Source organism: Mobula hypostoma, chromosome 10 (assembly GCF_963921235.1).
Source record: "Mobula hypostoma chromosome 10, sMobHyp1.1, whole genome shotgun sequence".
NCBI classification, from domain to species: Eukaryota; Metazoa; Chordata; class Chondrichthyes; order Myliobatiformes; family Myliobatidae; genus Mobula; species Mobula hypostoma.
This window is the reverse complement of record NC_086106.1, coordinates 50,808,356-50,822,697: the sequence shown is the minus strand read 5'-3', so window position 1 is coordinate 50,822,697 and position 14,342 is coordinate 50,808,356. Positions and strand designations below refer to the sequence as shown.

Below are 14,342 nucleotides of genomic sequence, written 5' to 3'. Positions count from 1 at the left end.
GACTACTTCCCTGTGACTTGATGAGTTATCTCCTCACTCTCCCGTACAAGCCGAAGGGCATCCAGCTGCTGCTCCAGATCCCTAACACTGTCTTCAAGGAGCTGCAGCAGGATGCACTTCACGCAAATGTAGCTCCCCAGGAGACTCTGAGTCTCCCAGTTATCGAACATCCGGCACAAAGAGCACACCACAAAAATTTAAATGGTACAGTAAGAGATGGGGAAAAAAGATAAAAAGGAAACCTTCACAGATGCTTTACACATAGCCAACACCGTCTCTGAGCCAAAGTTTATGAGAGGCATAGATATAGTGGACAGGGAGTATACGTTTCCCAGGGTTGAAGAATCTAATACCAGAAGGCTTGCATTGAAGGTGAGGGGATCGGTATCCATAGAGATGTGAGGGTTAACTTTTTTACTCAGAGCGGTGGATGCCTGGATTGAGTTGCCTGGTATGGTGGTAGAGGCAACTACATTAAAGGCTTTTAAGAGACCTTTAGCTAGGCACATAACTATGAGGAAGATGGAGGGATATGGACATTGTGTATGTACGCTAGGGAAAATATACACTCAGGACAACAAATACTTTTTTCGGTCTTTAATTTCTTTATCCGTTTTAGATGTTTTAATGCTTAAAGAGGGTATCAAAATCAAACAAAAATAATTTAAAAATACAGTTCCTGCTGTTACGATCTAAGCTTAATCTCGGTCCATGCACTTGTGTATCAACTAGTTAAGTATGCAGTATACAAATAAATAAAACAAAATATACAAACCCAATACGGTAGTGGCAATTTAAAAATCAACACAAACTTTAGAATCCCACCAACCCTGTATCTTATATACAACACTGAAAATATGAATAAGTACATCTCATCTTAACTAGGAGGTATTCACTTTGGCACACAGGTGCCTAACTTCTAAACACGTATAGGCTAGACCCTGAAACGAGTTTTCCTCGCACTCGCTGCGTGAACAGTGATTGAAGCATTCACATTACTCCGTTACATTCACATTCAGTCATGAAACAATCAAGTACGACAAAAATAAACTTGTACAATATACTGCCCTGTAGTTAAATTGCCAGAAAGTCTAATCCACAAGGCCCATAAGGAACGCATCACGCTATTCAGTGCCACTTCCGTACTCGCGGAAATCTAAAGCATCCACAAGTAAAAACATGTCAAATTGCCGATAATCTAGATTTACAAACAAGTATAAACAAACTTACATGGATATTATTAAATAATATTCACCTTTCCTCACCACACGTGGGAAACTGCACTCGACGCTCTTTCTGGAACCTCGTACGGCACCTTCTACTCGGCACGTGCATAATGACGTAATCGTTTTCTCTTACGTCATTATGCACGTGCTGAGTAGAAAGCGCCGTAGGCAGGCAGCTTTTTTTAGCGTTACCATGGTGAAGACTTAAGTGCGCTTTAACAATATAAAAATAATATCCAGCAGTCACCTGGTTACATGTAGATAGGAGGGCTTCGTTTTGGGGGTTTCTTTAACTTATATTTTAGCTGGTTCGGCACACGTTGTAGGCCGAAGAGCCTGTTCTTGTGCTGTATTGTTCTATGGTCTATGTAAAGAATAAAGCAACCCCATTTAAATTTACATGCAAAGTACCCCAGTGTTCAATGGCTAAGGTGGGTTGCAACTGAGGAAAATTGCTGCCAATGTTTCATGAGGCACAGATAAGGCAAATACCATTCATAATAATCCCCAGGGTAGGGGAGACGAAAACTAGGAGACATAGGATTCAGGGTGGGGAGGAAGATTTAAAAGGGACCTGAGGGACAATTTCATGCAGAGGGTGGTGAGTATATGGAACAAGCTGCCATAGGAAGTGGGTGAGGCAGGTGCAATAGCTTCATGTAAGAACCACTTGGATTGGTGCAAGTAGGGAGGGGCATGGAAGGATATGGGCAGAACACAGAAATCTGGGACGGTAGCTGGAAGGACAAAGTGCTTGGCATGGACTTGTTGGTTCTTTGCTGCTTTGCTTTATGACTAAGACTTCAATTTCTTGTGTAGTGGATGGATTAAGGCCATGGTCCCCAAACTCGGGACCGCGGACCGATACATTGCCGCGAAGCATGCAGGGGTGCAGCGGTGGGCGGAACGCACCCAGCACATCTTTAAGAAAAAAGCCGAAATAAACAAGCTAATTAATTAGGTGCCTCCGGGCACATAAATGTCGGCCTAGATCAGAGGCAATTTGACTGGCAATCGCCTACTGCTGCACCCCTACATGCTTCGTGGCCCGGAGGTTGGGGACCACTGGATTAAGACACAGGTGAGCATTCGACAGATACATGTATGACATGTGCACCAGTGAATTATTCTAAAGTACTGATACCTACTTTCAAAAAATTACAATGCCAGTCAGTCAAGCTGAAAAACCTCCTCTGAACAATATGTCAGTGAGTGCACCATTATTTCTAGAACATAGAACATAGAATAGTACAGCACAGTACAGGGCCTTGGGCCCACAATGTTGTGCCGACCCTCAAACCCTGCCTCCCATATAACCCCCCACCTTAAATTCCTCCATATAACTGTCTAGTAGTCTCTTAAACTTCACTAGTGTATCTGCCTCCACCTCTGACTCAGACAATGCATTCCACGCACCAACCACTCTCTGAGTAAAAAACCTTCCTCTAATATCCCCCTTGAACTTCCCACCCCTTACCTTAAAGCCATGTACTCTTGTATTGAGCAGTGGTGCCCTGGGGAAGAGGTGCTGGCTATCCACTCTATCTATTCCTCTTAATATCTTGTCTACCTCTATCATGTCTCCTCTCATCCTCCTTCTCTCCAAAGAGTAAAACCCTAGCTCCTTTAATCTCTGATCATAATGCATACTTTCTAAACCAGGCAGCATCCTGGTAAATCTCCTCTGTACCCTTTCCAATGCTTCTGCATCCTTCCTATAGTGAGGCGACCAGAACTGGACACAGTACTCCAAGTGTGGCCTAACCAGAGTTTTATAGAGCTGCATCATTACCTCGCGACTCTTAAACTCTATCCCTCGACTTATGAAAGCTAACACCCCATAAGCATTCTTAACTACCCTATCTACCTGTGAGGCAACTTTCAGGGATCTGTTGACATGTACCCCCAGATCCCTCTGCTCCTCCACACTGCCAAGTATCCTGCCATTTACTTTGTACTCTGCCTTGAAGTTTCTCCTTCCAAAGTGTACCACCTCACACTTCTCCAGGTTGAACTCCATCTGCCACTTCTCAGCCCACTTCTGCATCCTATCAATGTCTCTCTGCATCTTTGACAATCTTCTACACTATCCACAACATCACCAACTTTTGTGTCGTCTTATGCAAACTTGCCAACCCACCCTTCTACCCCCACATCCAGGTCGTTAATAAAAATCACGAAAAGTAGAGGTCCCAGAACCGATCCTTGTTGGACACCACTAGTCACAACCCTGCAATCCGAATGTACTCCCTCCACCACAACCCTCTGCCTTCTGCAGGCAAGCCAATTCTGAATCCACCTGGCCAAACTTCCCTGGATCCCATGCCTTCTGACTTCCTGAATAAGCCTACCATGTGGAACCTTGTCAAATGCCTTACTAAAATCCATATAGATCACATCCACTGCACTACCCTCATCTATATGCCTGGTCACCTCCTCAAAGAGCTCTATCAGGCTCGTTAGACACGATCTGCCCTTCACAAAGCCATGCTGACTGTCCCTGATCAGACCATGATTCTTTAAATACCCATAGATCCTATCTCTAAGAATCTTTTCCAACAGCTTTCCCATCACAAACATAAGGCTCACTGGTCTATAATTACCCGGACTATCCTTACTACATTTTTTGAACAAGTGGACAACATTCGCCTCCCTCCAATCCTCCGGTACCGTTCCCGTGGACAACAAGGACATGAAAATCCTAGCCAGAGGCTCAGCAATCTCTTCCCTCGCCTCGTGAAGCAACCTGGGAAATATTCCACCAGGCCCCGGGGACTTATCCATCCTAATGTATTTTAACAACTCCAACACCTCCTCTCCCTTAATATCAACATGCTCCAGAACATCAACCTCACTCATATTGTCCTCACCTTCATCAAGTTTTCATTGGTGAATACCGAAGAGAAGTATTCATTGAGGACCTCGCTCACTTCCACAACCTCCAGGCACATCTTCCCACCTATATCTCTAATTAGTCCTACCTTCACTCCTGTCATCATTTTGTTCTTCACATAATTGAAGAATGCCTTGGGGTTTTCCTTTACCCTACCCACCGAGGCCTTCTCATGCCCCCTTCTTGCTCTCCTTAGCCCCTTCTTAAGCTCCTTTCTTGCTACCCTATATTCCTCAATAGACCCATCTGATCCTTGCTTCCTAAACCTCATGTATGCTGCCTTCTTCCACCTGACTAGATTTTCCACCTCACTTGTCACCCATGGTTCCTTCACCCTAGCATTCTTTATCTTCCTCACTGGGACAAATTTATCCCCAACATCCTGCAAGAGATCTCTGAACATTGACCACATGTCCATAGTACATTTCCCTGCAAAAACATCATCCCAATTCACACCCGCAAGTTATAGCCTTATAGCCTCATAATTTGCCCTTCCCCAGTTAAAAATTTTCCTGTCCTCTCTGATTCTATCCTTTTCCATGATAATGTTAAAGGCCAGGGAATGGTGGTCACTGTCCCCCAGATGCTCACCCACTGAGAGATCTGTGACCTGACCTGGTTTGTTACCTAACACTAGATCTAGTATGGCATTCTCCCTAGTCGGCCTGTCAACATAGTGTGACAAGAATCTGTCCTGGACACACTTAACAAACTTTGCCCTGTCTAAACCCTTGGAACTAATCAGGTGTCAATCAATATTAGGGAAGTTAAAGTCATTCATGATAACAACCCTGTTATTTTTGCACCTTTCCAAAATCTGCCTCCCAATCTGCTCCTTGGTATCTCTGCTACTACCAAGGGGCCTATAGAATACTCCCAATAGAGTAACTGCTCCCTTCCTGTTCTTGACTTCCACCCATACGGACTCAAAAGAGGATCCTGCTATATTACCCAACCTTTCTGTAGCTGTAATAGTATCCCTGACCAGTAATGCCACCCCTCCTCCCCTTTTACCCCCTCTCTATCCCTTTTAAAGCACTGAAATCCAGGAATATTGAGAATCCATTCCTGCCCTGGTGCCAGCCAAGTCTCTGTAATGGCCACTACATCATAACTCCATGTATGTATACAAGCTCTCAGTTCACCACCTTTGTTCCAGATGCTTCTTGCATTGAAGTACACGCACTTTAGCCCTTCTACCTTACTACCTTTACACCCTTTATTCTGCTTCTCTTTCCTCAAAGCCTCTTTATATGTTAGATCTGGCTATAGTCCATGCACTATACTTGCAGTTCTCGGATGACCTTTATCCTCCTCCACCTCACTATCTGCTCTAACATTCTGGTTCCCCTCCCCCTGCAAATCTAGTTTAAACCCCCCGGAGCAGCACTAGCAAACCTTCCTGCAAGGATGTTAGTCCCCCTCCAGTTCAGGTGCAACCTGTCCCTTCGAAACCGGTCCCACTTTCCCTGGAACAAGGCCCAATTGTCCAGAAACATGAAGCCCTCCCTCCTGCACCAACTCCTTAGTCACGTATTTAGCTGCATTATCTTCCTATTTCTAGCCTCAGTAGCACGTGGCACAGGTAGCAATCCTGAGATTGCAACCCTGGAGGTTCTGTCCTTCAACTTTGCACCTAACTCCCTAAACTCTCTTTGCAGGACCTCCTTCTTCTTCCTATACATGTCATTGGTCCCTACATGGACCACGATATCTGGCTGCTCACCCTCCTTCCTGAGATAACCAAGAACACGAGCCAAGATATCATGGACCTTGGCACCAGGGAGGCAACAGACCATCCAGGATTCTCGATCTCTCCCACAGAACCTCCTATCTGTCCCCCTACCTATCGAATCCCCTATCACTACTACACTCCTTTTTTCCCTCCTTCCCTTCTGAGCTGAGGGTCCAGTCTCAGTGCCAGAGACGAGACCACTGCATCTGGTCCCTGGAAGGTCGTCCCCACCAACAATATCCAAAACGGTATACTTATTGTTGATGGGAACGGCTACAGGGGTGCTCTGCTCTTTCTGTCTATTTCCCTTCCCTCTCCTAATAGTCACCCAGCTACCTGCCTCCTGAGTTTTACAGGTGACTATCTCCCTGAAACTCCTGTTTATTTCTGCCTCCGCCTCATGAATGATCTGAAGTTCATCCAGCTCCAGCTCCAGTTCCCTAACTTGGTTTGTCAGGAGCTGCAGCTGGATGCACCTTTTACAGGTGTAGTCAACAGGGACAATTGTGCTCGCCCTGACTTCCCATATACTTCCCACAAATATCCATGTATACGACAAGAAAGGATGGAAAAGATGATATCAATATTTAATGCTAACTCATGCATATGGGATGCATTCTGCTCCATCTATGCAGTCCTTTGGGAAAGGCAGAAAAGATTAAGTGAACTGTGGAAAACTTTGGAAATTCCTCAAATGTTCCTGAAGACTGTCAAGTAGATCTCTAAGGAATGGAAGTTTTTTGTTAATCCTCCCACTGTCAGCTCGCTCATAAGTTACCTTGTACAATCAGGAATAGCCTTTAGAGCAGGGGTTCCTGACCGTTTTTATGCCATAGATCCCTACAATTAACCAAGGGTCCGTGGGCCCCAGGTTGGGAAACTCTGCTCTAGAGCATCACCACCACAATGTAAGTTATTAGGAATTGGCTTTCGGGTGCAGAATGTGATTAGGAGGGCTACTGGAATGTTGATCTTGGCTTCAAGAGCTACGGAGTATGAAAGTATGGGATTTTTGATGCAACTTTACTGGGTTTTGGTGAAATTACCTTGAATGTGGCTGACAACTTGGATACTTGAATGATTGAGAATGACTGGCAGAGGCTAAACAGCAAAATTCCAGAGATTAGGACAACTAAAAGGTGGTCACAGAAATCAGAGGAGTGGCTATGGGGTTGCGGCAAGTCAGTGGGCTGGGCCATGTATAAGGACTCATCTGTGGATCCAAAGGAATACACCATGGTTGTCATGAACTTTAATAAAACAGTTGTAGACAAGTTTGTACCCACAAAATCATTCAGAGTCTTCCCGAACTGGAAACCCTAGATGAACCATCACACCTGCAGTCTGCTGAGGGCCAAATCAGAGGCGCTCCAGTCTGGTGGCCAAGAACGTTACAAAAGGTCCAGGTATGATCTCCAGAAAATCATCTCATGGATGAAGTGGCAATTCTGGACTAAACTTGAAACAATAAAGGATACTTGACGGATTTGACAGGGTTTGAATACTATCACCACTTATAACGTTAAATAAAGCAACATGGGTGACAACGTGACTTCACTTCCAGATAAGGTGTTGCTCCTCCAATCTGAGTGTGGCCTCATCGCAACAATGGAGGAGGCCATGGACTGACATATCAGAATGGAAATGTGAAGTAGAATTGAGACAGATGGCCACCAGGATGAGGCCACACTCAGATTAGACCTATATGCCGCCTGGGTAGCCTCCAACCAGATGGCATGAACATTGATTTCTTAAATTTCCGGTAATTGTCCTTTGCCCCCCACCACCCCCTTCACCATTCCCAATTCCTGCTTCCTTTTCTTACCTTATCTTCTCGCCTGCCCATCACCTACCTCTGGAGTGCCTCACCCTTCCCTTTCTTCCATTGTTTTCTACCCTCTCCTATCAGATTCCCCTTTCTCCAGTCCTTTATCTCCTTCACAATCAAATTCCCAGCTCTTTACTTCACCCCTCTCCCTTGCCCGATTTCACCTATCACTTAACACCTTCCTCCCCTCCTCCCACCTTCTTACTCTGACTTCATCTTTTTTCTCCAATCCTGATGAAGGGTCTCGGCCCGAAATGTTTACTGTACTCTTTTCCATAAGTGCTACCTGGGCTGCTGAGTTCCTCCAGTATTTTGTGTTTCTGCTTGGACTTACAGCATTTTCAGGTTTTCTCATTTTTTTTCTCATTTAGATATTTATCAGCAACACTAATTACTTTTGTTTTCCTGGATACTACAGCAGCTGCAAACATCTTAAGAAACCTCGGGGAAACCTCTTGCCAATGCATTCACTGTGCGCAGTCTAACAGAAAGTGCAAGGAGCAAGATGAGGTCGATTGACAGGTCAAGATTTCATCTTCAGCTCAGATGTCAGACTGTGAATCACTTGCATTGGGATGGCCAATCCCTGATTCTATGCTGTGGCCATGTTATTTAGGTGGCTAAAGGTGACCCCCAGGATTTTTAGGGTGTCAACTTGGTGATGACAATCCCACAGAATGTCAAGAGTAGATAGTTAAGCCCTGCCTTACTTTGATGGGGTAAAACTGAAGAGCCACAGAAATAAGCTTTCAAGGAAAACAGAAAATATTGGAACTACTCAGCAGATCAGGCCACGTCTGTGGCTAAATAGACAGAGTTCACTTCTAATCAAACAGAGTTAATGCTTCAGGTCAAAGACCTTTTGTCAAATGCACCAACTAGGCTTAGTGGTTGAAAAAACACTGGATTGTAGTAAATAGAACCTCGTTCACTAATTTCATATTCAAGCCTATAGTTGACTCAGTCCATACCGTGTGGTTGACTCATAAACTCCCTTGAAGTCAGCCATCAAACCACGTAGCAGTATCATCACTGCTGTAGTTAAACAGAGGACTAAAACTGATTATAAATGAAAAAACTGCACATGCCAGAAATCTAAAATAAAAACTGAAAATGCTGGAAACATTCAGCAGGTGAGGCTGTATTCCTGAAAGTGAAACAGCTAACATTTCACACTGCAGCCTCTCCGTCACGACTCATAGTCATAGTCATACTTTATTGATCCCAGGGGAAATTGGTTTTCATTACAGTTGCACCATAAATAATAAATAGTAATAAAACCATAAATAGTTAAATAGTAATGTGTAAATTATGCCAGGAAATAAGTCCAGGACCAGCCTATTGGCTCAGGGTGTCTGACCCTCCAAGGGAGGAGTTGTAAAGTTTGATGGCCACAGGCAGGAATGACTTCCTGTGACGCTCTGTGTTGCATCTCAGTGGAATGAGTCTCTGGCTGAATGTACTCCTGTGCCCAACCAGTACATTATGTAGTGGATGGGAGACATTGTCCAAGATGGCATGCAACTTGGACAGCATCCTCTTTTCAGACACCACCGTCGGAGAGTCCAGTTCCATCCCCACAACATCACTGGCCTTATGAATGAGTTTGTTGATTCTGTCGGTGTCTGCTACCCTCAGCCTGCTTCCCCAGCACACAACAGCAAACATGATAGCACTGGCCACCACAGACTCATAGAACATCCTCAGCATCGTCCGGCAGATGTTAAAGGACCTCAGTCTCCTCAGGAAATAGAGACGGCTCTGACCCTTCTTGTGGACAGCCTCAGTGTTCTTTGACCAGTCCAGTTTATTGTCAATTCGTATCCCCAGGTATTTGTAATCCTCCACCATGTCCACACTGACCCCTTGGATGGAAACAGGGGTTACCGGTACCTTAGCTCTCCTCAGGTCTACCACCAGCTCCTTAGTCTTTTTCACATACTTACTATCTCACTGACTATCAGTACTTTACATCTGTGTTTAGTAAGGAAGAGAATACAAACATAAGATCAGTAAGATCAGGAATGCTAGAGTGAAAATTGCTAGGCGAGATCTGCTGAGAAGGCTAATTCAACTTAGTTGGTTGATCAGAAATGGTTTACATCACTGTTGCTTAGCAAAGGTCCAATCGATTTTTTCTTTGCTTCTGAGAAGCCAACTACAAGTTGTAAATTATGATGTAGCTGGCAGCCCAATCCCATGGTGGGTGTTGGATTGTGAAGTATGGTTTGCCTGCCAACAAAACGATACTCATGTTCAAAAAGATGTCTAATGACATTTCCTGGACCACAGACAGGCCATTTTAACACTTAGTCATGAATAAAGTTCTGGGAACTGCAGAGGGAAAAAGATATCCCACACAATCGGAGAATTTGGGTTAGTTAAAGAGATCCAGTCTAGAAATGTAAAAGGTAGATTGTGTTTGACAAACCTGGTGGAATTTTTTGTAATTACAAAAGTTGATGAGAAAATGGAGTGGATTATAAAAAGGTGGATTATAATCCCAAATGGATTATAAGAAAGTATTTAAGAAGTACTGGTGAACAGAATTAAGGCTTTTGGAATACAGTCAGCTTCAGCCAGCAAGGTTGAGCTGATTTTCAGATGGTGACTTTCACTGGGAACTGTTGACCAGCTGCAACACACAAACCAGCAAGTTCTGCATGTATTAGCACTCAGTGAGCATAAGGCAGAATGTGCAGGAGTTCAGATGTGGGTGTGTCAGATACCTCGCAGCATTTGATCCAGGAATCACCATCATGTCCTGTGCTGAGATCCTGCATAGACCCATCCATTTGAATGGGATTCTTGATCTTCATTAAGTAGGAATTTCCAACTTTTTGTTTCCTTTTTCTTAGCTCTACATATTTATATTGTAAGCTCCTTAATTTAACATTTAGCTAATTTTACTTTTGGAAAGTATTTTAGTAAGTTTAAAGCCTCTGTTTCTTCAAAGAGGTTTCAGAGAAAAGAGTCGACAGCTGTCAGGCCAGTGTTATTGATGTCTTGGGTTTCCCTGTGAGATTAGTATATTGAGGTGACAATACCTGCTGTGATTTTTTTAACTGGTTATTTTTATATGGTACATAATTATTTATGCATCTCATTGCTGATCTTACACCTGATCAAGCATAGATTAAATAGTTTATCATTGCTAATTGATTTAGTATTCATGATACTATGAAACTCTTTGTTTTGCATTCCATCCATACAAGTCATTCTAACTTACATACATACACTAGAGTTAGTACAAGGGAAAAGCAGGAGCAGGAGCAGTAGGGAGAATATTGTGTTACAGGTACAGGTACTGTCCAGTGCAGGTAACATGTAAGGACAATGATGAGGTGTGAAGTTCGTCTTTGTCAGACAAAAGGTCCATTCAAAGGTCTTTTAACGGTGGCTTAGAAGCTGCCCTTGAGCCTGTTTTCTGGCCTTTATGTCTTCTGCCAGATGGAAGGTGAGAAGGAGGAAATGTCCAGGGTGGGAGGAACTTTGATTATGTAGGCTGTTTTTCTGAGGCAGTGAGAAGTGTAGGCAGAGTCCATAGAGGGGTGGCTGATTTCCCTGGTTTACACATTTCCTGCCAGCTGCTCACACATGTACACAGGCAATGCCAGCACCATGTACTCGGGCAATGCCAGCACCATGTACACAGGCAATGCCAGCACCATGTACACAGGCAATGCCAGCACCATGTACTCGGGCAATGCCAGCACCATGTACACAGGCAGTGCCAGTACCATGTACACAGGCAATGCCAGCACCATGTACTCGGGCAATGCCAGCACCATGTACACAGGCAATGCCAGTACCATGTACACAGGCAATGCCAGCACCATGTACACAGGCAATGCCAGCACCATGTACACAGGCAATGCCAGTACCATGTACACAGGCAATGCCAGCACCATGTACACAGGCAATGCCAGTACCATGTACACAGGCAATGCCAGCACCATGTACACAGGCAATGCCAGTACCATGTACACAGGCAATGCCAGCACCATGTACACAGGCAATGCCAGTACCATGGACTCAACTCTGGCATTTCTCATCATCTTTACATGCCTGTCTGTGAGGTATTGGGGTAGGATGCATCACAGACTGCTACGGTGCATCACACATTAAAATGAACAGATTATATAATTTTAGACATCAAGTAGGAAACAGCAGATTGTATTCTGAGCTAATTCAATTTGAAGATTGATGGTGGAAAATATCATATAAAGTATATAAAATATATCATTTTTCTTTTCACAGAAACTCTGCTCTGCTTGTGCACCAGCTCCTGATTGGGGTCCTTATCTTGAGCAACACAGAGGGGAAAGATACCGAAGGTCTTATCCTGCAGAAGCACCAAACCATATTGAAAGTGTTACTGAATCTGAGGTGTGAACTGTTGAGAGAAGATCTGTACCTGTTCTGATGGCCTCACTGTAACTTCAAGAGCCAAATCTCACTGGAACACATGGGGGCATCAATTGGGATTGGAGTGTGTTGTTATTTGGGGGGGGGGGTTTTACTGCTTTTTAGAGTTTCTGCCGCATGACCTTGTATGATCTCTGAGATTAATGAATGGGATCCCAACCATTACATGTGAATAAGGCAAACATTAAAGAGATCTAGTTCACAACAATTTATTGCCACTTGCTGGCATAGATAGGGCTGATGGTCAAACTTTGCTGACTGAAGAGAGGTTGTACCTTCCATACTAAACGTGATCACACTCAAAATAAACGGGGCATTCCATCTCATCTGATCAATTCTTCTTCGACTACTTACATTCTTCTGTGTTATTTTCAAGCTACAGCTTCTGTTCAGATATTTTCTAACAGAAAATTATAATTTGAATGTGTTGCTCAAAGAGTTGCTCAGTATAGGGCAACATCCACCCTGTGTTGGGACGATGTAACATATTTCCTGGGCAGTGTAGACCCTTTCAGCAGCAGGCTGGCAGTTGCTGTGAGCATCCACCTCAAACACACAATACCTGAGTTGAATTCACTCTCACTTCTTTCTCAACCTGCATCAAACAAATAAACGCAGGTTCTGATCAATGCAAGAAATACTTTTCTCATTGAAGCTAAGTTATCACAATCTCCTGAAAAAGAGAGAAAGAAATACTTATGAGCTATTTGTGACATTTATCATGAGACCATAATACATAAGAGCAGAATTAGGCCATTCACCCCATCATTCCATCACGGCTGATTTAGAACATAGAACATAGAACATAGAATAGTACAGCACAGTACAGGCCCTTTGGCCCACAATGTTGTGCCAACCCTCAAACCCTGCCTCCCATATAAGCCCCCACCTTAAATTCCTCCATATACTTGTCTAGTAGTCTCTTAAATTTCACTAGTGTATCTGCCTCCACCACTGACTCAGGCAGTGCATTCCACGCACCAACCACTCTCTGAGTAAAAAACCTTCCTCTAATATCCCCCTTGAACTTCCCACCCCTTACCTTAAAGCCATGTCCTTTTGTATTGAGCAGTGGTGCCCTGGGGAAGAGGTGCTGGCTATCCACTCTATCTATTCCTCTTATTATCTTGTACACCTCTATCATGTCTCCTCTCATCCTCCTTCTCTCCAAAGAGTAAAGCCCTAACTCCCTTAATCTCTGATCGTAATGCATACTCTCTAAACCAGGCAGCGTCCTGGTAAATCTCCTCTGTACTCTTTCCAATGCTTCCACATCCTTCCTACAGTGAGGCGACCAGAACTGGACACAGTACTCCAAGTGTGGCCTAACCGGAGTTTTATACAGCTTTATCATGACATCGTGACTCCTAAACTCTATCCCTTGACTTATGAAAGCAAACACCCAATAAGCTTTCTTAACTACCCTATCTACCTGTGAGGCAACTTTCAGGGATCTGTGGACATGTACCCCCAGATCCCTCTGTTCCTCCACACTACCAAGTATCCTGCCATTTACTTTGTACTCTGCCTTGGAGTTTGTCCTTCCAAAGTGTACCACCTCACACTTCTCCAGGTTGAACTCCATCTGCTACTTCTCAGCCCACGTCTGCATCCTATCAATGTCTCTCTGCAATCTTCGATAATCCTCTACACTATCTACAACACCACCAACCTTTGTGTCGTCTGCAAACTTGCCAACCCACCCTTCTACCCCCAAATCCAGGTCGTTAATAAAAATCACGCAAAGTAGAGGTCCCAGAACAGATCCTTCTGGGACACCAATAGTTGCAATCCTCCAGTCTGAATGTACTCCCTCCACCACGACCCTCTGCCTTCTGTAGGCAAACCAATTCTGAATCCACCTGGCCAAACCTCCCTGGATCCCATGCCTTCTGACTTTCTGAATAAGCCTACCATGTGGAACCTTGTCAAATGCCTTACTAAAATCCATATAGATCACATCCACTGCACTACCCTCATCTGTATGCCTGGTCACCTCCTCAAAGTACTCTATCAGGCTTGTCAGACACGGTCTGCCCTTCACAAACCCATGCTGACTGTCCCTGATCAGACCATGATTCTCTAAATGCCCATAGATCCTATCTCTAAGAATCTTTTCCAACAGCTTTCCCACCACAGACGTAAGGCTCACTGGTCTATAATTACCCGGACTATCCCTACTACCTTTTTTGAAGGAGGAGACAACATTCGCCTCCCTCCAATCCTCCGGTA

The 14,342-nt window shown here is 44.2% G+C and overlaps 1 protein-coding gene across 1 annotated transcript in view; it reads left to right on the top strand.

Moving 5' to 3' along the window:
• The window catches only part of LOC134353300 (sodium- and chloride-dependent neutral and basic amino acid transporter B(0+)-like), a 109,313-nt gene extending 97,177 nt beyond the window's left edge, over nucleotides 1-12,136 (top strand). Inside the window, exon 14 of the mRNA XM_063061336.1 lies at nucleotides 11,943-12,136. Within this exon, the coding sequence (XP_062917406.1) occupies nucleotides 11,943-12,077 (135 nt within the window). The 3' untranslated portion in view covers nucleotides 12,078-12,136. The remainder of the gene's footprint in view (nucleotides 1-11,942) is intronic.
• Nucleotides 12,137-14,342: the final 2,206 nt, after the last annotated feature.